This window comes from Styela clava, chromosome 13 (assembly GCF_964204865.1).
Source record: "Styela clava chromosome 13, kaStyClav1.hap1.2, whole genome shotgun sequence".
NCBI classification, from domain to species: Eukaryota; Metazoa; Chordata; class Ascidiacea; order Stolidobranchia; family Styelidae; genus Styela; species Styela clava.
The window spans coordinates 11857132-11878575 of record NC_135262.1 but is presented as its reverse complement, the minus strand read 5'-3'; the positions used below and the strand labels follow the sequence as shown (position 1 = coordinate 11878575).

The following is a 21444-nucleotide window of genomic DNA, read 5'->3' as shown; positions in this document are numbered from 1 at the left end:
TTTAAAAATGTTCAACTCTAAAGTTTTTCGGTACAATAACGTAGCTGGCATTAGTTTGGTCACTCGTAAAAAGGATACAGGTGTTGCTCGTGTAAGTTAAATAAACTTATAAATTTGATCCAACTGCAACGATGGTTGCAGAAACGTTAAAAGCTGACATGGTAGAAAAAGTTCAATGGTTCACTGCAAGACCTGATTACATCAGTCTGTATCTTAAAACTTCCTAAACCACATTGTTTTGAAAGATAGTTTTACAGCCTTGCGGCAACTAGTGTACCTTTTCACCGTAACGCGAAGCGGCTTAACTACTTGACTATTTTATCTCTATTTGTGTGTCAACATTTCATACAAAACGAATTATGAGTGAATTTGGTCAAAACAATATGTATGTTTTTTTTTTCATATTGGGTATGACTGTTATATTTAATGCGATAAAAACGGTTTTATGACCTCAAATTCCCAAATCGAACAGAAAAGTTCTTAAGCCAATTTTAACGTACCTAACATACCGTACTAGGTCGACTGCTGGATTCAGTTACATTTGAGGGTACTATGTCAAAGAATATAGAATGACTAAAATACTAGTTATTTAAGGCATGTTATGTTTACGCTTGGATAATCGCCAAACTAGACGCAAATTATCTTGATAGCGGAAATTGGTAACATTGTCTTGTGGATTTGACCCCCAATTCCTGCTTCTGGGGAAGGTAAACGAAACTAATACGATACAGGAGACTAAACATAAGTTTTAAGTTCAAGTAACTTGGCGACAAGACATAAAATTTGGAGTTGCATGTATAAGACCGCAAAAAGGGGAGGAGAATATTCGCATTAATTGAAAGCAGTTCAACGTCATAAAATCCTCTCATGGTGTGTAGGGGTTAGGGTGGGTAACTAACGTCCTTAATTAAAAAAAACTAGCCAACTGATGTCTAGTGAATAATAGTACATCCTCGATTATTGTGCAGACTCCAATTGATTTTTGAGATAATCTATTTTAATTCTTCTATCTCAAGTTTAAATTTTTTTTTTTTAGTTGTTTATCCAATAGTGTTCCAAGAATTACAAGATATGAGAAGTGAATGGGTCGAAATAAGAGATAGAATGCCCGAAGCGCTAACAAAACAAGTTCGAGGAGACAGGTTCAAGTAAGTTGCTGTGACGTTTTCTAGTGTATGAGCTATTGAAGCAGTTCATGATTCAGATAAAAAAAAAGGACCCAGCTGTATCAGTCTTTACATTTCTATATACTCTATACACTTTCAATCAACGGCCAATGACTGATGCTTTACAAGACATCATAACTTATTAGCAAACAAAATCATATCTTCATTACTTTTGTTGTTACTTCTGTCTGTACTTGGGTATATATATAATACGAACGACATTTTAAACAACTAGACTAAAATATATAGATACAACAATTTCTGTTCAACTATATATATCACCGGAATGCGGTAAGTATAGATAGAACCGAGGAACATAACTAATTTCTACCACTTTGTAGTTAAGTATGCTGAATGTCCTAATAACGCATTCTTTTGTCTCGACAGGCAAGCAATGGAGAACTTTTTAGTAATGAGCAATGGCGCCCTCAAAAGTTTAGAAATGCTTTTGGCCGCAACAATGAAAGAGTTCCATAAAACCGCAAGATATTTTGGTGAAAACGCTAAGAATGTCAGCATGCAGCAGTTTTTCAGCATTTTTGGAGAATTTATCGCAAAATTTGAGGTATGGTCAAATTTATATACTTTCAGAATATTTGGTTTGTTTATTAATTATTATAACGGATTGTGTTTTTATTTACTATTATTTTCCAAGAAAGTCTGAATGGAAAAATTTGTCCTCTCATTCAAAGTTTAAGCTAACACAACGGTCAAGACAATATTTTATGCCGATAACTATGATGCTACTCATTGTTGTAGTATTGTGGGTGGTTGATTATTTATTCCAATGATTATTTAAATGCTTTTTTGTGTTTTGTTATTCAGAAAGCAGACCATGAAATAAAGCTCATCATGCAGAACAAATCAACGGAGATTACCTCTTAACTGAGTTTCCATGATGTTGTCGATTAAAAGTCATGTTACGGAATTGTCAATTAATTGTAATTCACAAGTAATATTAATCAAAAAAATACTCCCATTTGTTACTTACTTTTCTGTTACAATTTAGAAAATCGTAAGTCGTTTGTCATTCACTACCCGTCAAATATTTGATCCATTGTATAGGAGCGTAAAAACTATTTCGACTTTATTTTTTATTTATTGCTTTCTTCTTTTTGACATTTACTTTTTACACCCCGTGTCATATTTTTCAATTCATTTGCTATTTTCTTTGAAATGAAACCTCCTACTGAAGAAGAATTACAATATTAAAGTAGAGGAATTTTCGAATAAATTTCATCCTTAATCCGTCGATAAAAAACTTTTTGTCTGAATTCACTTTATTTAAATAAACTTGGAAGAGATTTTTTACACCAATGTTTTATCTTTTTGCATGTGAACAATTGTACTCAAAAACGTGATGTTATATACCAGACATTGTGATTACTTCGTGGTCAATTGAGTCAAATACAAAAATATAATTATCTCGATGAGAATGTCAAATAAAGTAAACTTTTTGGGAGGTATGCATAAACTTCATGTGTTCCTGGTCGCTTTAGTCAGAGCTGTCTTTCTAGAAAATGTGACTTTTCTTATTGATAGTTGTTTGGGTAACTCGGTGAACTCAGATATCTGGCAACGAATTTTTATTTTGCATATATGTTGAAAACTTGCATGTTTATTGATTTATGTTTGTTTATTAGTTGTCTATATATACCACAAGTAAATATTCGGAACTGGGATGTCTTGCGAATACTTTGATTTTCAATACTGGGAAGCGCTAAGGATTGGACTAAATGTAAAAAATTAATTGGAAATGATAAAATTGTTCTAAAAGATTCTAGAGTCTTGCTGCAAACTATCACAAGAAATCATATTTTTTAAGACGAGCCTATTTCAACCATGATAAGAAAAGGTGATTGCATGATCATGAATAATGGTTACCAATTGTTAGAACAACAGGGGAGTCGACTTCAATAAATTTTGGTTGTTTCAGAAACCGAGCAAACGATTCAATTTCCCTGGTCCTCGGTCAGAAATGCTCTATACCAGAGGTCACCAACCTTTTTGAGGCCGAGGGCTACTTTCTGGGTACAGATTAAGCCGCGGGCTACCAATGCAATGTATTGTTCTAAAAAGTCGGGGCTGTGTGGCCCTCGTTAGTGTGCTAAGCGTTAGGTTCGCAGGTTAGAATCCCATGCGAGGATAGTTATGTGCGAGAGGATTGCTGAACCCCTTGCCGCCGTTGGGATGGGTTCCTTCGCTATCAAGTCCATGCTTACGAAAACAAATAACCAACCAATCCCATACCCGATATGAAATGGTAACCGGACGAGAGGCCTCGGTTCGTCATATGGTTAAGCCGTCTTATCGACTATCTTCTCCCCCGGGATAAATATGTAAATCTATCCTATCCTGAGTTTATGTCAAAAAAGTTGATTCACAAAGAAAGGTTGAACGAAACAATGGTCTCGTAAAATAGAATTGCTGTATGATTTGAATCGCGAGTTTTTTCTGTCCGTACTGCGCTGACCAGTGGATAGTTAGCGCGGTAGATTGCGTGACAAGCCGTGAAATATCTTTTCGCTTTGCCGTCGCTACAATCGCCCCACAAATGAGAAACGCGCAGGCTGTTTTCATGGTGGTAAAAATATATCCACCCCCATTCATGAAAATAATGGGTTTTTCTGTCATTTTTCTTTGAATTCAATAGTTATATTATTGCTGCTCCACAAACCAACGGACAAGAAAAGCGCGGGTTCGTGGTAAGTGATATCAGTGTGGTGTCATAATTGCAAGAGTGTTAATTGACTCGTCACCGTTATTAAGCTTAGTTTAGAACAGACCTGCGGGCGACTCATATGGTCTTCACGGGCGACTTGGTGCCCGCGGGCAACGCGTTGGTGACCCCTGCTCTATACTATAGGGTAGATGATAAGTTGTCTCATGCTTCCTTCTTTGAAATATGTCAGGTAAAGTTGATAATTACATTTTCGATTGCAGTGTGAACTACACTGATTGCACGGTGAAAGTAAACTAGCATAATTGACATAATAATAAACGAAAAAGAGAACTAAACTTCTAAATTTGTATTACCAATTTTCACCACGTGTGCTTAAGTTTCAGTATTCTTCTAGATATTTGGCGGTTGGACTTGTAAGTTACATACTACGATTTTGCAAGATATCGTGCAATTCCCTTGCTTATTTTCCTTATTATATTTTTTGTTATAGAGAAAGCAATTACACGCCATTATTTAACTCGAGAACGTACATTGTATATATCGGTTCTTAAAAGTCATAGAAATTGGTTGCCATAGAAATCGGTGACATTCATTTTAAAGAAACGTAAGGGAAAATCTTACAGGAATACCAGTTTTTATTCTCTTAACAAAACGATGGAAATTTCTAAATGTATGACTATTAAAAAAAAGTACTAATGAATATAAAATTAATTGAAAACCTACATATACATACATATATATATCAATGTTTGTTTTTTTAATATTAATAGATTAATTAATTAATAGATTAGACTCCGATTAATAGAAACATGCAAGAAGACACAAACAAGCGCAAATAACTATGAGAGTTTGCTGAAAACAAATCAAAAACTTAAAATTAGGTCAGAAGAAAATAGCTAACACAATTTTATAATTTGAGAATATCATCTCGGGGTTTACAGCCGAACATTTTTTGTCGTAGAAAGAAAAATCTGTCATATTAAAAGGTTTCAGGGTGGTCGTTAATCTCCAACATTCTATTATATACTCTCACTATTACAAATAAATTAACAGATCAGCTCAAATACATCCACTCAACGGAATGAAAACTTTTACTATTAAATACAATTTTTTAGCTTTTAAACATTCTCTGAAATTTTTCTGGTAACTAAAAAATATTAAAAATGTCGTCTGCTGTGGATATGCAATGATACGGTGAAACAGCGTGCTAATTCGATAATTTTGATACGATTGAACAAAAAACACTAAGAATCTAGATATAAAAATAGTTCAAGGGTGACCCAAAAACGCAACCCATAAATTTCTTAAATAATTCTATTAAAATAAAAATAGATATATTTAAATTTGTTTAATCGCGAACTTATACCCAAATATTTCAGAACGATTTATTTCAAATATTACAGAAATCTAGGATGTTTTGCACAAACGTTATGTTCTCTATAGAATATGTTCCTAATGATCTTATTGTCTTTGGAGACATACGTGCACCCGTTGCGCAAAATTTTCAATCTCTCACTTCACGTGGTTTTCTGTTGCAGCACACTTTCTGCTGCCAGGGCGTGTCAGGGCATGTAAGGTTTACCGGGGCACAGCATCCAGGAAAGTCTCGCAGAGACCGTTACAATCAGTAAAGTGCACGGCATGGGTAATCATTTTCAAAACTGACATGATCATAATTGGTTCCGTAATCCGTATTCGTTTGAAGACGAAAGGGAAAAAGCTCAAGCGGCGAATACGGAACGTTATACGTGGTTGTGCCGAGGAATTTTTAGATATCATCTGGACAATGTAGAAAGATTGGTAGAGGTTACCAGGGGTGATTTCAGGAAAGGCTGGTCAGAAGTAAGCAGTGACTTACTTCATCCATCTGACTTAAAACCCCTAAATTTTTTATCTGTGAGAGTGTTCGAAAGACAATTTGTATTAAAACAATCCTCAAACATATTTGTGAACTCAAGGCTGCAATTGCAGAAATCCTCATAGAGTAGCATGTGCAAGTGATTGACACTTTTGTGCAACCGGTGCAAGTCTGTTTACAAAGACGATAAGATCATTAGAAACATATTCTATATAGACTATAGAGAACATAACTTTTTTGCAAAACATCCTAGATTTATGTAATATTTGAAACAAATCTTACACAAACAAAAGTTCAAGTGTAGAGAAAGTTAAATAATCACTCCCTTTTCGTAGGAGTAGTTAATAAATTTTCGATTCTGTTTTTTGGGCCATTCTGTGATTCAAAACATAATGTTTTTCTGAAACATTCACAAAATGATCGTGCGTGAAATTTATATTTTCGCGTATGCAAAAACGGCATTTTTATCTATCTTAACCTTTCAACTAATAAGCAGTCTTTTATCTGGAGCATGCTCCACATGTCTTGCGACAATTATCGTAGAACATTCGTGGATACCGACATTTCGACGTCATGCAGGTCTGGAATAGGTCAAAGCAAGGTCCTTTGCCTGCGATAAATATTGAAGTTTGTTATTCAAAAAATATAATTAGTTTATGGTTATATAGATGAAATAAATTGAAATGAAATCAATGGGATAATGGAAGCTATTTCCCATCATAGTTCATCTGCTAAAATACAATAAACCAGTGCTAACAATTTCGGCCCGCAGAACGACAGGCTTCCGCCTTAGTATGAAAGTTTATTGTTCGTGGGACCCGGGCCGCAAGTCCCTCAGCTCAGACGCAATTACGACTGAATAATGCAAGGAAAGTGGTTCCGAAATCGAAATTATCTTGTTGCTGATGAATTGATGGAAACCAAGCAATTGCACTCATCCCATTAAACTGTACCCATTGTACTAATGACATGCAATAAATGAGTGCTCGATAACTTGTTGTTATTCTGAATTCTTCAGTGGACCGCGCTTCATTGGAGAAATTGTAAAGGGATCGTTTTGCAAAATTTTTTGAAATGGATTGTTTACTAATCTAGACCAGTGGTTTCCGATCTGGTCACCGGCACCGGTCCGCGAAACTTTTTTGCCGGTCCGCGAGAAAATTCGTTGTTGTTTTTATGTCGTCTAAATCAGTGGTTCCCAAACTTTTTTCACCATCGCCCCCCTGCATGAGTTCATACGACTTCATCGCCCCCCGACAATACAAAAAAATGTAAAGTCAGAAACGAATATATTACAGACCAAATAAGAAGACAAATCATATAGTTTATAGTGTTTTTTAATGAGATAGATGAGCTTGGTGTTCTTCAGCGAGTTTTTTTTTTATTATATCTAAAATTACTTCGTTTACTGGTGGAAAGGCGATTTCGGTGTTTTGATAGCAATAGTAGCACGGCTTAAAACCCCGTTTCCACCCTATAATAGGTCGAAAATGAAAGAATCCAGGGTTCTACCTCCTCAAAAACCGCTTTCTTGCGTGTACTGCCTTATAGCATTTCACTTCCTAAATTAACCTCATTTCACATTAAATTTATGAAAACAAAGTTAATTATCCCAAACTTATAATAATGATTTTCGTACATCTCATTCATTCCTACAGCCTGATGACCTGCACCAAAATACTTCGTTAAAATTCATCCCCGATTCCTCATCCTACCACGGTCTCCAGTCCATAATTATTCAGCCATTTGTTTTTGGATTAATGGACTCGGATGTAAAAAAAGCCGTGACCGACTATCGGCTACAGCCCAAGGGTCGGCAAATTTTATGTCGCTCGCGGGACAAAATTCAGGGTTGCTAGTCTTTTGCGGGTCGCATATATTTTTTAAAATTTAAAAACGGAACAGCGCGCGAAAACTGCGACAATTCGTGAACTCAACTCAGTCGTCTTATTAAAAAGATATTACAATGACATTTAATGTGACATTGTCTTGTTGCTGCATCACGCTGGATAGCTTACGACGCCAAGATTGAAACATTTTCTAAATGGGCATCACTAATCTCAGTTCTTTGCTTGTTCTTTGTAATGTTCATTTTCGAAAATAATTGTTCGCACAAATATGTACTTCCAAACATGGAAGTGAATATTGTTGCATGATTTGTGAAATTTCGATGAAGATTTTTTTAAGAAGATACATTCTTACAAAAATTAAGCAGTGATGAATCTCTCGAATGGAATATGAATTTGATTTTCTTATTGCATTGCAATATATTCGAATATTGACTGCGCTATTGAACCCCTGCCCTCAGCATTAACCTTTCTTTGTGTTTCCATTTGTTTAATTATAATTAAAATGTAGGCTCGTTAAACGAGTAGTAGAATTTTTAGGATATAATAAAATTTACTCCAAACGTGTCTCACGATAAATTCTGTTACGTTAAAAAAATGTAATTTATTCCTCGAGCGTATAGATTATAAATAAAAAAAATTCATCGTCAAAACCGCCGTTTGAATGTTTCCCCCGGCATAGACTTTTTTGTTTACTTCGTGACATTGGCCAATCAGCGATATGCAAAAAAAACGTAACAATGCCCCCTTTCGCATCCGCTCAGACAAAGTCACTCAGACAGATTTTCAGGCGTGGTCGTGAACATTACCTCATTTTCGCGTTTTTGTATTATTTTCGTTAGTTTTTAGTTGTTTTTCGGAAATTTAAATAAAAACCAAATAAGTCAATGATTACTTTGTCTTCCTATGAATTTCAGTTTAAATACAGTAATCAAAAATTAGTGTAGAAATATCTGTGACAGACTAGGCTAAAATTCTTTATCGGTACTTTTAAAAAACAGATTGTTGAATGGTGTGTATTGGAATGATTGTTTGAAACAAATACCCCATTTTACAGGCAACACGTCGGAAAACCACTCTTAAAATAAGCACCGAAAATTTTAAAATGGTAAAGTATGGGAAGAATTTTCCGCGGTCAAAGGTCGGGGAAAGGTCCATTCAGTGAATCGTCCCGGGCCAGATTATTTTACTCCGGTCATACTTTGCCGACCACTGGGATACGCAAACTACCGTACTTTACTGCGAAGACGAGTCCAGAAATCCTTTCGCGTGTGCTAATCGCCCACGTGATTCAAGCCTGCGAATGCACACAGAGTACAGAATTAAGTGCACGATGCGCCGAACATAAAACAGGTTTCGCGAAATCGTCCCCCTATCGCCCCCTTCGACCTTTTCGCCCCCCTCTGTATCGTTTTACTTTGGGAATCACTGGTCTAAATAGCTTTACCGAAACGAGGTTCAGTTGGTTTATTACGCAATTTCTCTTCCGCCGTCATATTGCGACGTCTTTCGCGATATCTTGAGAATGTCTTTCGCGACATCTCGGTGCCGAGTAATCACACTTTTCCATCAAATCTCGCAAGGTTCAGAAACCTAAAAATCGGCACGCGTGCTTTTTCTGTTCTGCGTATTTTTCCTGATTAATATGACCGTCCATATAAAGCGTTATGCATATTTCTTTGTTTAAACCAGAATACCAGTCAAGATCAGTATAATATTCCAGTAAGATATGAACTTGTTACGACCCTGCAGGTGGTCACAAGACGCCCAAAAAAGCATGGGCGCAGAGATTTTCCCCCGTATTTTGAGCAGACAGATTAGGATTCTGAGCCTGGTGCCATTTAACCGACCACTAATCGATTAATATGATAAACCCGATGGAAAAGTAAAATCTTGGAAAAAAATTAAGATTCTACTCTATAGTCCAGATTTAAAACCACTGTCACAATTTTGGATACCTCTTGATAACGAATACCCATCGCTAAGTAATCGAGCATCAAATTGTTGTGTTTAATTTTCAACCAGGTACTTATGCGGTATGCGAAAAAAACATTTTCATCCCAAGCTTTATTGAAACCAAGCAAGGAAATCGGCTTGACGCCACTGCAGAGCTACGTGTTGCAGAAACTTCTTTGAAGCCTCGTTTGCAATTTTATATTGGAAACGAAACAGCTGCACAATTATGACTAGATTTGATTGTGTTTGTACATGATTTGGCATGTACATGTTTTAAATGTGAGATTTATGTATGCATTTCTTACGCTTAATAAGTGCCTTGCACTGTATTATATTATGCAAATATATTATGGTATTATTACTTATCGATTTTAATCGGTAAGTATGTTGATAGGTATTTGTCTGTTTGTCTGTTAGATGCACGCGATATATCACGAAAGCGAGATTGAATCTGCTCCAGATTTCGCATGTACATTTATCATATGTCAGAACAGAAGCTTATCGATTTTGGATGAATTATGTCGTATAATTAGCGAGTTATTAATTAATTAGTGATGGGACACAAAGTGCCACTATGGAGTAAGAGCGCTGTTTTGGGGAATTCCTTTACCTTCGATCGATAAGTCTTCGGTCTCTGACCGATAATCTCGTTTTATGTTTCACCCATTTCAATTTCAGGCCGGTACATTATTGGATAGTGTTTCTTCGTATAAAATGTTTCCAAGGGCGCATTTTTGTCTAAAAGCATGTCGAGTACTCGACATTGCATTATATTACGCAAATAATTGTTATTCTTTTCTGTTCCGATCATTTCAATTTTTGCCGCGGTGCGCAAGTACAACTAATTTAATTTTACCGGTCCGCCAGGGGAGGAAGGTTGTGAACCACTGATTAAGATTCTAGCTAGACCACCCTTGAAAATACATTGAGCAGTATATATATATACCTCAATCAAACAGCAAATCAATAACAAACGTACTTTATAAACAGTATCGTAATTAGAATGTATTCGAATGAGTCGTACCGGTCTCAAATTATTTCTATCTGTAATACAATAGTATGGGAACTTGAATTTTAATTTGACTTTGACAGAACGTAATATGTTCCTGGGTTAAACTTCTGTCATTGTGTAAATTTGGAAAAAATTAACTTTTTTCATGACTTTATCTCGAATCGGGGTAAATATGGGGTCATCTTTAAAATATCATCTATTCATTCACTTCTATTCATTTTTCCCGTAATTCATAAACGAATAGGAAATATTTTTCTACAAAATTGAAAATTTCTGCTATGGCAATTCCTTGCACGCGAGTAACGCGTCACAGATATAGTCAGAATTTGTCAATCTTGATTAAGGTGAGTATGTAACTAGAACTCTCTATTCTCCTCGAATACACGCTGATGGGTTTACCTTAGTGGTTATTTGCTATTTGGTTGTCGATACTGCGCTGTCAATGAATATTTATGTTAATAGTATAGTACTAGCATCTTCGCCGTTTACGATTCTGATTTTTGCTGCTCTCAAGTGTTTATATATACATTGAGTTTTTGACCTTGACTTAAGAATAATATATAAGCAAGTGATAGTATCTAATCCAGTTAGGAGTACTAATGCAAGCAAATGCCTTCCTTCGTATGACTAAAATACGAAGTCAAATATTCCCAAACAGCCTTCACATCTCATTCCCATCCCATCAGCGCTAATTTGATCATTAACAATTAACATACCAACAAATGCTCTTGTGCCCACGTTATTCAGTTCATTGGTACATGTGGTGTATGGTTGATACGAGGGACTGGTTACACTTGTGACCATCGGTAAGGTTTTTTGCAAATCATGTCTCCAGAGCGATCCAACGCCTGTTGTAGGACACAAAGATTCGAGAAAGTTATTGATGAACCCATCAACGTTGTTGAAATCGAAATTATTATTTGTAATAACAGTCGGCCTGAAAAAAAAAATTCTTTCAAAATCTAAAGCACCTTTTGTCGTGTTGTCTCATTTTGTTTCATTCTCACTTGCAATATGAATAATGTTCTCTAAGAAATATGGTGTTAGACTGCGAGTTGATATTTTGAAGAGATGCATATGCAGCCATATCTTCAGGCTCAAATTTCGAATCAATGCATTCGGAAATTGCTATCTCCAGTTCAGTAGGGAGATATGTTTGTTCTTGAATTGTAGACAATTGACCAGCAGCAGCATTTGGACAAGCGGCTCTCCTTTTTCTGTCTAATAAATATAAAAGTTTCTCATGTAGTGAAAATAACCATCCCTCTTTCTACGCTACCTCCGGATTAGAATAGTAACCTACATACCATCACAATCGTCAGCCCAGGCACAAATGCATTGCGCAGTTTCCTCGTATAAAACCGACGTCGTGTTGATTAAAAATACCAAAGATCCTATCCAACATTCGTGGATATTATTGGTGCCGCTGAAAAGTAAAAGAAGTAGGGTCAGGTTTTATAAAGGAATTGAGGTAGGGCATGATCGGATGCTTTGCTTGAAACAACAATTAAATGATTACGAATTCAAGAGAGCCATCAAAAAAATGCAATCATCATAAAGTTGTATTCAATGAATTTGTATGTATACATTTTGCGATATCAATGAGTTGTTGTAATTATTTTAGTTACAACATAGTTCCCGACAAATATTACAGTTTTTTTTTTTAACTTGACTCACTTGCAAAGTGATAACTCGACTTCACTATACCACAAACAGTCTCGAATCGAGTAGTCCACGACACTTCTTGTTGAGGAAAAAAATGACGAAGCGATAGGTTTCAAGCATTCAGTGAAAAAATCAGAAAGTTCTGCATTAACGTCAGGAGCAACATCTCTTTTCTTTCTCGCTCCACCCTGGCAAGCTGCAAGTAGCAATAAAGTAACAATTTAAAGTGATAATAAGGCAATTATTAAATCAATATGATTTGGGTTTTCGAATAGGGATGATAAATTATTTGCAAATAAATAAAATTGAAGGACGATTTAGCAGATGGAGATCATACCACTTGACTTAAGTGGATGCGACCATTAGGTTTCTTTGCAGTTTTATAATTACATTATTATTTAGCAACCTCGAAAATTTTGGAGTCAACCACAAGTAAAATAGACAGAGAACACGAGCACCCAATATTTATATTAGAATTCATAAAGTAAAATACCATTTGTATCTAGAGCTGTTAAAAAGTATATATTGACGAGCCATCATTTATAACATAAAAAAGCAGAGAAGCAATATACCTTTTGCTAGTAATATCAGGTAACTTGTCGATATGAAGATAACCCAGTATTTGTAGCAGAGAGCCATAAAATTAGTTGTATATATTCCAAATATGAATTTTTACTTAAAAATACAATTGGTTAATTCACCTACTATTGTCATCCCAAATATATATACACAGATATGATTTTTGAATACCTCAGACACAAATATGATACACACAAACAATATGCTAAACTCATTGTTTAGTGTTCTTCTATGCAGTGTACACTCTTCCAAACACATTTGAGATTTAACCAAAGAAAGTGTATTTGATAACAGTGTACTGCTCACTTATAAGGGGTATTGTTATAACCGCGTTGTTGGCAGTTGGTTGAAGACTGGATGCCAAAATTGATCGATGAAGGAACCAAAAGATGGAGCAATTATTTTTTTACAGAATTTGCAAAATCAAGCAAAAGTCATCCGTTGCAAGAGAATCAAAATAATTCAAAAAAGATGAAGTAAAAGCTTTCTGATGAAATCTTTCCATTTTTACTTCTGAAAATCTGAAATCGATTGGAAAAGTAGCGTAGGTCAAGAACTATTTTGCCCAAACGGACATAACCGGACCCAAACGATAACAATTCAGCAAAACGAATCGTTCAGTAAATCTCCAGACTATGACTCGAGTTATATCCTAATACTGCAGTGTAAGAGATGTTACACGGATATAAACACAGGATATAACAATTCAGCAGGATGCAATATTCAACAATTCTTAGTATATGATGATATTGTTATACACTCGGTTTCAGATATGATCGAACAAGCGTAAGTAAATAATGATCAGCTACTTGTGATATGATTTTATAAATGTACCGTGCTTGTCAGAAACTAGCAAAAAAAGAAAGTTGAAAGAATTCGTGAATAATTCTTAGAGCGAGTTCAAATTTTTCTATTATGTAACCACTCTATTGCTATGTAAAAAATGAGATGAAATATATACATTTTGAAGTGATATCGATGATGTAAGTTTGACATATCTTCTTGAATTTGCACCCTTCGAGGGTGAACCTAAAATCAATTTGGAACTGAGATAAAGTGAAAACTGTATCCATGATTTAGAATAACTAGAACAATTTTTATTTGGAGTGAAAGCATATTGTATAGTGGACTGCAAGTCTATTCTCTTTATACACGCAATACCTGTATGTGGCCGTTGCCACAAGGATGATGAAAAATATGGTATTGAAATGATATTTAGGAATAACATGAACTCTTCCCACGAGATAGCAATTATATTTGTAAGCTCTCGTCAGATCATAGTCTTAATGCTTCCGAAAACACTAATATAACCCAATCAAACAGCGAAGAATCCATTTGGCGTTGGTGATTTGTTCAGATTGATTAGTTAAGCATTCAGTTTATTTTGTAGTATTTACGATCAAAAATTGACTGAAAAATCGACTTTGAATGAAACTATATCGTTCATAGGTGTATAGCTCAGGTGGAGTGACATTGTGCTAAATGGCAAATCCGAACGTTTGCCAAAATTATTCAAATCCAAAAATTGGCTATGTTTTTTAATAATTGGGAAATAAAGTTTCAGACAAATCATTTCTGAAAAAGTATGATGAAATTGTCAAAAAAAGAACACATGTACAAATATTCTTGCAGGCATCTGAAGGAAGGTAAACTGCGGTTTTTTCTCAAACTTTTTTCTGTCAGTACCCCTTGGAAGACAATTGGCCTAATAAACGGCCCCATGGAAGATCAAATAATAATTTTTTTATTCCAGCATAGTGAAACATCACCATCTTAGCAATATTCGGCTTAGTCAGACTCAATCTTATGTCAATGCTCTTTCCCATGTCCTGTAGAAGCGCGGTCATGGTAGAAGTATGAGCTGTGAAAGGAAAAAATACTTTTTACCCAACCCCGCACATGAGGATATTTCAAATTGGTTTCATTCGAGACGATCAATATGAAACACTGTACTTTGGAGTTCAAATTCGTTTTGCAATGTAATAAGAATTCCGTGTTGTTAAATATTGCCAAAGGGTTTAATTTTCCATCTTGGAACCTCCGACGAAATGAGACCAAATGAAAATAAAGAGCATACCCAAGACCACCAAAACCAGTCACAGACTTTACGTTTACAACCATGCCTGAAAACTGCTAACATAGTAAATGTTACGTCATAATTACCAGCTTGCTGATTAGCCATTGTTGCGGAAGAAACAAAAAAGTCGATGTTCAGCAAATAGCTTGGCAAAAATTTATTTTACGTTAAAGCCTCGTTTTGTAGATAATGTTGACTCGAAGAGCAATAAGTCTCGCGCAAAAGGTATCCCATGACACCATCATGGCGTGAACGGGTCTACTTAAACCTCATTAGTAAGTTAGGGGTGGCTTTTTATATGAATGCAATAATGCATGCTTGCGTCTGCAACGGGCAAAAGTTGTTTTTTTGATTTTAGAAGATCCACATGCTCCAAATGCTAAAAAGTATTTTACCTATAGTTTGGGTGAAAAATTATTAGACACAAAGTGGATTAGTTTGTGATTATTAATAGAATTATGTTGTTGTTGTCAGTATTCTTATTGGTATCTTTCCTATCGCTATTATTGTTTTTGTGGTCAAATCTTTCATTGGCCAAAGCTTAATATCGTCGTTAGAAGACTATTACTTTCATTCATTTCAAATAATTTTGTGGGCTTTATAGAATTTGTCTTTTACTTCATAGTTTTGTGTAATGCCATCATCAAAATAAAAACTTTGCACCGTTTATAGGTTGCGCCATCGAATTTTAGTGATTTCGTGCTCAGCGATATCGGGACTTTTTTATTAAGGTAGAAATACCGGACCGGTACTGTGAATGATTTGACATTATTCGTTTTGGCTTTCGTGTCCATATATTTCAGAATTTCTCTCTTGTTCTAATCACAAAGCTTAAATGTCACTTAGCTTTTTGATGTGAATCACTCGCGTTTGACGTTTACGCATTGGTTGAACCGGTTCCATTACATTTGAACCCACGTACATTTGAACCCATGACAATTTCACCTGTATGCTATTGCACCTATGGAATTTTTTTTGTTTCACGGATAGTTAAACCCATACTAACCCTAACCCATGGGTTTTAGCACCCGAATATAGATTGAACCCGTGGATATACGCATGGGTTCAAATGTACATGGGTTCAAATGTACGGTCACCGTTGAACCAACTTTCGGATTGTGCTCGCAACAGTGGTTATTTCCCCTTTGGGATTCGGAATCAATCATTGAGATAAATAAATATAGCGCAAAAAGTGAGTCCATTCCAGCCTGCAGATCTACCCGAGGTCGTTAACAAGGCATGACATTTGTCGATTTGAGTTTTTTGAGAAAAATTTTAGTACTATCTGCCTCACTATCCGAGCTACACCCTAATCATAATATCTATTTTCAAAAAGACTATGTTTTCCAGCAAATTTGATAAAAACTCTATTAGTTAACAATTTATAAAATAGCTGCCACTATTACTAATATTACCTTTATATCTGATTTGTTCAACTTTGGAGCTAATGCCACACCAGCTTTTTTGCTACGATCAAAATGTTTTCTACGTACGGCTGAATTTCCACTCATGGACTAAAATATCATATCCTGGAGAAAAACTGGAGATAACCTAGTTATCGGAGGGAAAGAGAAAAATCATTTGCATCCATATATGTCTACATGGTGTGAGTAAATCACAGATTGTATGGAGCAGAAGTAGTTTGTATGCTGCACATGCTACGTGCATTGTACAAAGTATATGCAGTACAAATGGTATTCATAATACCTGCCTTATACACGATGTAAAAGGAGTGAACATGCCAAAATAGTACAAATGACATCCGCGGTTTACGCCATAACGTTTTAGGCCTACCTACCCAATCTACGTGATACAATGGAACGCATTGTGTCCACGGTAAACGTGATACAACGCATAATATATACGTGATAAATGTTCACCTATTTAAAAAAAATTCCAAATTAGTTTCAATTTAACTGGGAAAAGAACATGAACTGTACAAATGACAAACATACAAAGTCAACTTGGCTCTGATATCTCTTTCATGTATATCAAATCTGAACCCTTAAAGTTACACATCATATGACCCCAGTCTGTAATATCAATACAGTAACAATTGTGAATTTATTATCCTCGCCTGGTGTTGTGCTTGACATCCCCTCATAACTAAAGCTTTATTCGTTATCAGTGGATAAATCTCAGTTGTGTAATAGCGTAAACTTACACAAGCAAGTGCCAGGTAATATCTCAATAGAGATGTATTTTAAAATCAATGCCCTCGATTCAATCCTTTTGTATAGTACAATAGTAGTGTTGTGCTTGACATCCCCTCATAACTAAAGCTTTATTCGTTATCAGTGGATAAATCTCAGTTGTGTAATAGCGTAAACTTACACAAGCAAGTGCCAGGTAATATCTCAATAGAGATGTATTTTAAAATCAATGCCCTCGATTCAATCCTTTTGTATAGTACAATATTTAGTCCCAATAAAATTACTGTTAAGTAAAAGTTATAGCTTGCAAAAATGTATAAGTCCCTCAATTATTATATGTTTCTTATGGGAGGACTGAAATGATCTATAGTATAGTATATATACGACAGAACATTAGAAAATACTAAACCAAACGTGATTTATTGAACTTTTTCTTAGCTGATATCAGAGAATGAAAAAGAAAAAAATACGGTAATCCATGTTATAATTATTTATTTAATATATGCTACAAGCCGAAATATAGATAGTCAAAGAATATACCATACATATAGTATCAAATTTGTGTTTTGGTAAAATTATACGTAAAAAATAACGTGCTTGTGTACAAATAAATGAATAATAATTTAGAGGTCATCCAAGAATATATGTATGCTTTTCAAGTACATGCTGCACATGTCTTTCGGCATTCGATGTACATAATTCTTCTTATGTAACACTTCGATTCCTCACAGCCAGCAAATTGATCATTACATGGTCCGTTACCTAGAAAATGTATACAGACTGGCGGTGATTAACTGTTTGTTTGATCATTTTTAATTCTGATGGAAAACATACCTGTCTAGTATGGAGTTGCGTATTATCATACACAAATTAAACATAAATTGTGACTGTCTGTTTTGAACTACAAAACGAAAATGAGTTTGAATTCCACATATGGGATTATTTCGAGAAATAAAAATCTCAGTAGCTTATAGAATAGTCCAACAACATCTTTCGTTATGTGCAATTCTTGGTTATTTTTATTTGTTGTTAATAGAATAACTTCTAACTCGAAGTCAATGAATTTTAGTCAAAATAAACAAAATTATACAAGCTAGAATGGTTCTGTGCATGAGTAATTGTAACTGAAGATATATTATGTTCTTTGAACTTGCCTACAAATGCCACGTCACCTTGTGACGCAAGTTGCGATGCACAAACTGTATACGAGTCCCACACTGGACTGTCCTGTCTTGTAACTTCACTCATAGTGTCAACAAGATTGTTTCTCCAAGCTGCATTAGCACCAGAACGAGGGCATAAGGTGGGAAGGCTGTTCTGTGTAAATTCATCAACATTTGTGAAATCAAAACTGGAGCTGGAAATGACTGTCGGTCTGCAAATTTACAAAAACATTTTATTTAAATAGAATCCTATAACTGTTCCCAGACAAATATTAATGTAACTGTTGCAATCAAAATTTGCAGTTTTATGTACTATCACGGCATATTGGATTGCAAATGTCCGTTACCAACGACAGTACAATGAGCGAGAAATGGGTGAATACATATGGAGGCTTATTCGCAAAATGGATTTCGACCAGAAGTTGGAAATCTGGTAAAAGACATCTTCGGAATAATTCCAAGTCTTCATGATTTGAAAAGGGTATTCAACATGTTTTTCTATTATTGTTTTCAAGATTTCTTACATAGAATATAAGGAATACATCTGTGGAATATCAAAAACACATAGTTATAGAACCAGGCTATATTATAATTAACGTTTTATGACAATATTTCCAACAAAAAATCGATTTGAGAAAAATGCCCTTCAGTTTCACAAATCCAAAATTAATAAACATTAATATCATTTATCTTCAATTTTGGGGTGTCACTAATTCGAAATAATTTAGACAAAAATGGTGTTGCACAGAGCAGTCAGTAATAATTTTTGATTCATTTGAAATATGAATATTACCAATATCGATTTATTACATATTACATTACTTTTTCTAATAATTTTAAATTCGTTTGAATTATGAATAAGACGAATATCGATTTATTACATATTTTTTCATGTCATTAATCAAAAATATACCATTTTTGAACTACTGAGAATTTTTTAAAACCCACCTGCAATACGAATAATGCCCAACTAGAAACAGTGAAACCGATTCTCCGTCATAGTGGTTGAGTGATGGGTATGAGATAAGAAGAGCAGCATCATTTTCCAGATCATTATCGATGCATTCAGAAAATGCCAAATCAACCTCCGTCAGAAGAAAGTGTTGACTGGGCGCAGCACTAACACAAGCCTGACGCTTCCTTCGGTATGCGGCAGCGACTTTAAAAAATATTACAATTAATATACAGTATATACTTATTCCGTTAGTCATTTTATGCTAATAATTTATGGATAATATAGCTCAATGAAATTTATATTTAAAAATCGAAAACAAAAAGCTGTTTTATTTACTTTTTGTCATAGTTCATGCAGGTTTTGCTCAATTTTTCGAAAACGGCGTCCAGGTAATATACCTTATATACTTTCTATACAATGTTTTCGACGTATTACTGAGACCTCACTTGTATCCTGAATGGGTTTCAGCTTCTATTCAATAAAGGAAGTATATGAATCAGACGGGAATCTAGCTGTTTACGTTCTAGGAATGAATGCGATTTGGTAATTTGATTACAGAAAAACAATCCAAACCATAACAAACCTTCTCTGGGGCAGTCGTCCGCCCAATCACATATACATTGTTTTGTAGGTTCATAAAGCACCGATCCCGTGTCTATCAAAAACAACACAGCACCAATCCAGCATTCATGAACATCGGCGGATCCGCTGAAAAACAGAAGCTTCTAATGTATCAAAAATTACTAGAATGCCCGCAATAGTCGGAACTGTCATTTATTGAATTATATTCTTGTATTGGAATGTTGTGCGTTACCAGATATTATTGCAAAAAATCTATTTTTGTTTATGAAATCCACACTAAACACTTAGAATCGCGATAAACTGTGATTAGGACTAATGGCCGTCTGGAGATTCTGTTTGCATTTAAATTTCACGAGATTCTCGACTTCCAGAAATAAAAACTAATCAGCTACCAGCTGATATTCTATCATAAAAAACATAGGTAACATTGTTCACAATTACTATAATACAAGAGAATGTAGAATACAATGCGACAATAATACGATGCAGAATAGCAACTTACGTGCACAAATTAGATTCAACTTCTCTATACCATATGGTATCTCGAATTGAAAAATCCACGACACTTCTAGTTGAAGGGAAAAGTAAAGAAACGATCGGGTGCAAACAGGTGGTGAAGAAATCTGAAAGTTCGCTATTGACCTCTGGAGCTTCCGCTACAGATCTTTTTCTTCTTGATCCGCCTTGGCAACCTGGTCACAATGTTATACATCACTCGAAAAAAATTAAAATTTGGTACCAACTTAACGTCTCATTGAGCCGTAATCAGCCTACGCGCACACCACGCCTTCATTTATGATGACTCACATATATTTTGCTCACATTTTCTCAAATAAGCAATATTTGTAATCAATTTAAAATTGATATTGGTAAAAATAAAGATGTGTCAATATATTACAAAACTCACTACCCACATGCACTACTCAACGTTTTGATTCCAGTCTGATCATTCATTAACTTTATACCACCAAGTTTTCATTATAAAATTAAACAAGTGAAATGTTAAATTTAATTTTATGTTATTTATATACAAGTCTATCAAATACACTAGAATTAAACACAAGCAAAACTAGGAGTACATTACCGTCAGCTGTGATGAACGATGCATAAAGTAAAGCACATAACACCAAACTATTTCTCTTTGACGCCATTACATAGAGCATGAGTTTTGTCTAATTGTTCACCTAAGTTGTTTCGTTAAACTAAAACACAAATTAGTTTCATGTCGTGAATTTGAATAACAAAATTTACATTTGTAGAGAAACAATATTAAATAGTTAGCAGTTTTTAAATGCACCCTTACAATTTTCTCTGTGAGTAAACGACTATGCGTTTACAAGTATTTGGTAAGAAGTACAAATAAGATGACAAGCTACATTTCCTATATTTGGTATTTTGAAAGTCATGTATTAGATTTATATAAAGCGTGTGTTAATTTAGGTTAATTAGCTACATAAATAAGTGAATATGACGTTTAAGTTGGTTTTATCATGTTACGTTTTAGTATTGTTTTAGATTTTAGGCATGATTTTTCGGTATGAGCGAACCCGTTGCTAGTGAGTTCAACACAAAAGGGAACCCGTTCTCCAAATTTTGAATTTCATCATTATCGTTGGGATTTTAACTATGCCCATTTGACAACAATCCAATCGCTGCTCACTAGTTACATCACAATAGGAAAATTACACATTTGCCTTTGTACGGAATTATTAACACGCGTTTTTAGACAAAATCGGCAAAAGATTTAA

At 34.9% G+C, this 21444-nt stretch overlaps 3 protein-coding genes across 3 annotated transcripts in view; 1 reads left to right on the top strand and 2 right to left on the bottom strand.

Moving 5' to 3' along the window:
* LOC120332437 (uncharacterized) overlaps positions 1-2848 on the top strand; it is a 40888-nt gene extending 38040 nt beyond the window's left edge. Inside the window, exons 19-21 of the mRNA XM_078119441.1 lie at positions 1037-1148; positions 1554-1731; positions 1992-2848. Of these exons, the coding sequence (XP_077975567.1) occupies positions 1037-1148; positions 1554-1731; positions 1992-2051 (350 nt within the window). The 3' untranslated portion in view covers positions 2052-2848. The remainder of the gene's footprint in view (positions 1-1036; positions 1149-1553; positions 1732-1991) is intronic.
* A 3132-nt stretch (positions 2849-5980) lies between these two features.
* LOC144431197 (uncharacterized) lies at positions 5981-12855 on the bottom strand. The gene is made up of 6 exons (XM_078119027.1): positions 12760-12855; positions 12200-12383; positions 11830-11948; positions 11530-11743; positions 11239-11459; positions 5981-6317 (listed from the first exon to the last, which is right to left on the bottom strand). Exons 1-6 carry the CDS (start codon positions 12824-12826, stop codon positions 6208-6210), a joined length of 915 nt encoding a protein of 304 aa, XP_077975153.1. The 5' UTR covers positions 12827-12855; the 3' UTR covers positions 5981-6207.
* A 4616-nt stretch (positions 12856-17471) lies between these two features.
* Positions 17472-20939, bottom strand: LOC120332849 (uncharacterized). Its single transcript, XM_039400170.2, has 6 exons — positions 20781-20939; positions 20199-20388; positions 19698-19822; positions 19108-19318; positions 18151-18371; positions 17472-17758 (listed from the first exon to the last, which is right to left on the bottom strand). Exons 1-6 carry the CDS (start codon positions 20857-20859, stop codon positions 17652-17654), a joined length of 933 nt encoding a protein of 310 aa, XP_039256104.2. The 5' UTR covers positions 20860-20939; the 3' UTR covers positions 17472-17651.
* Between the last annotated feature and the right edge of the window lie 505 nt (positions 20940-21444).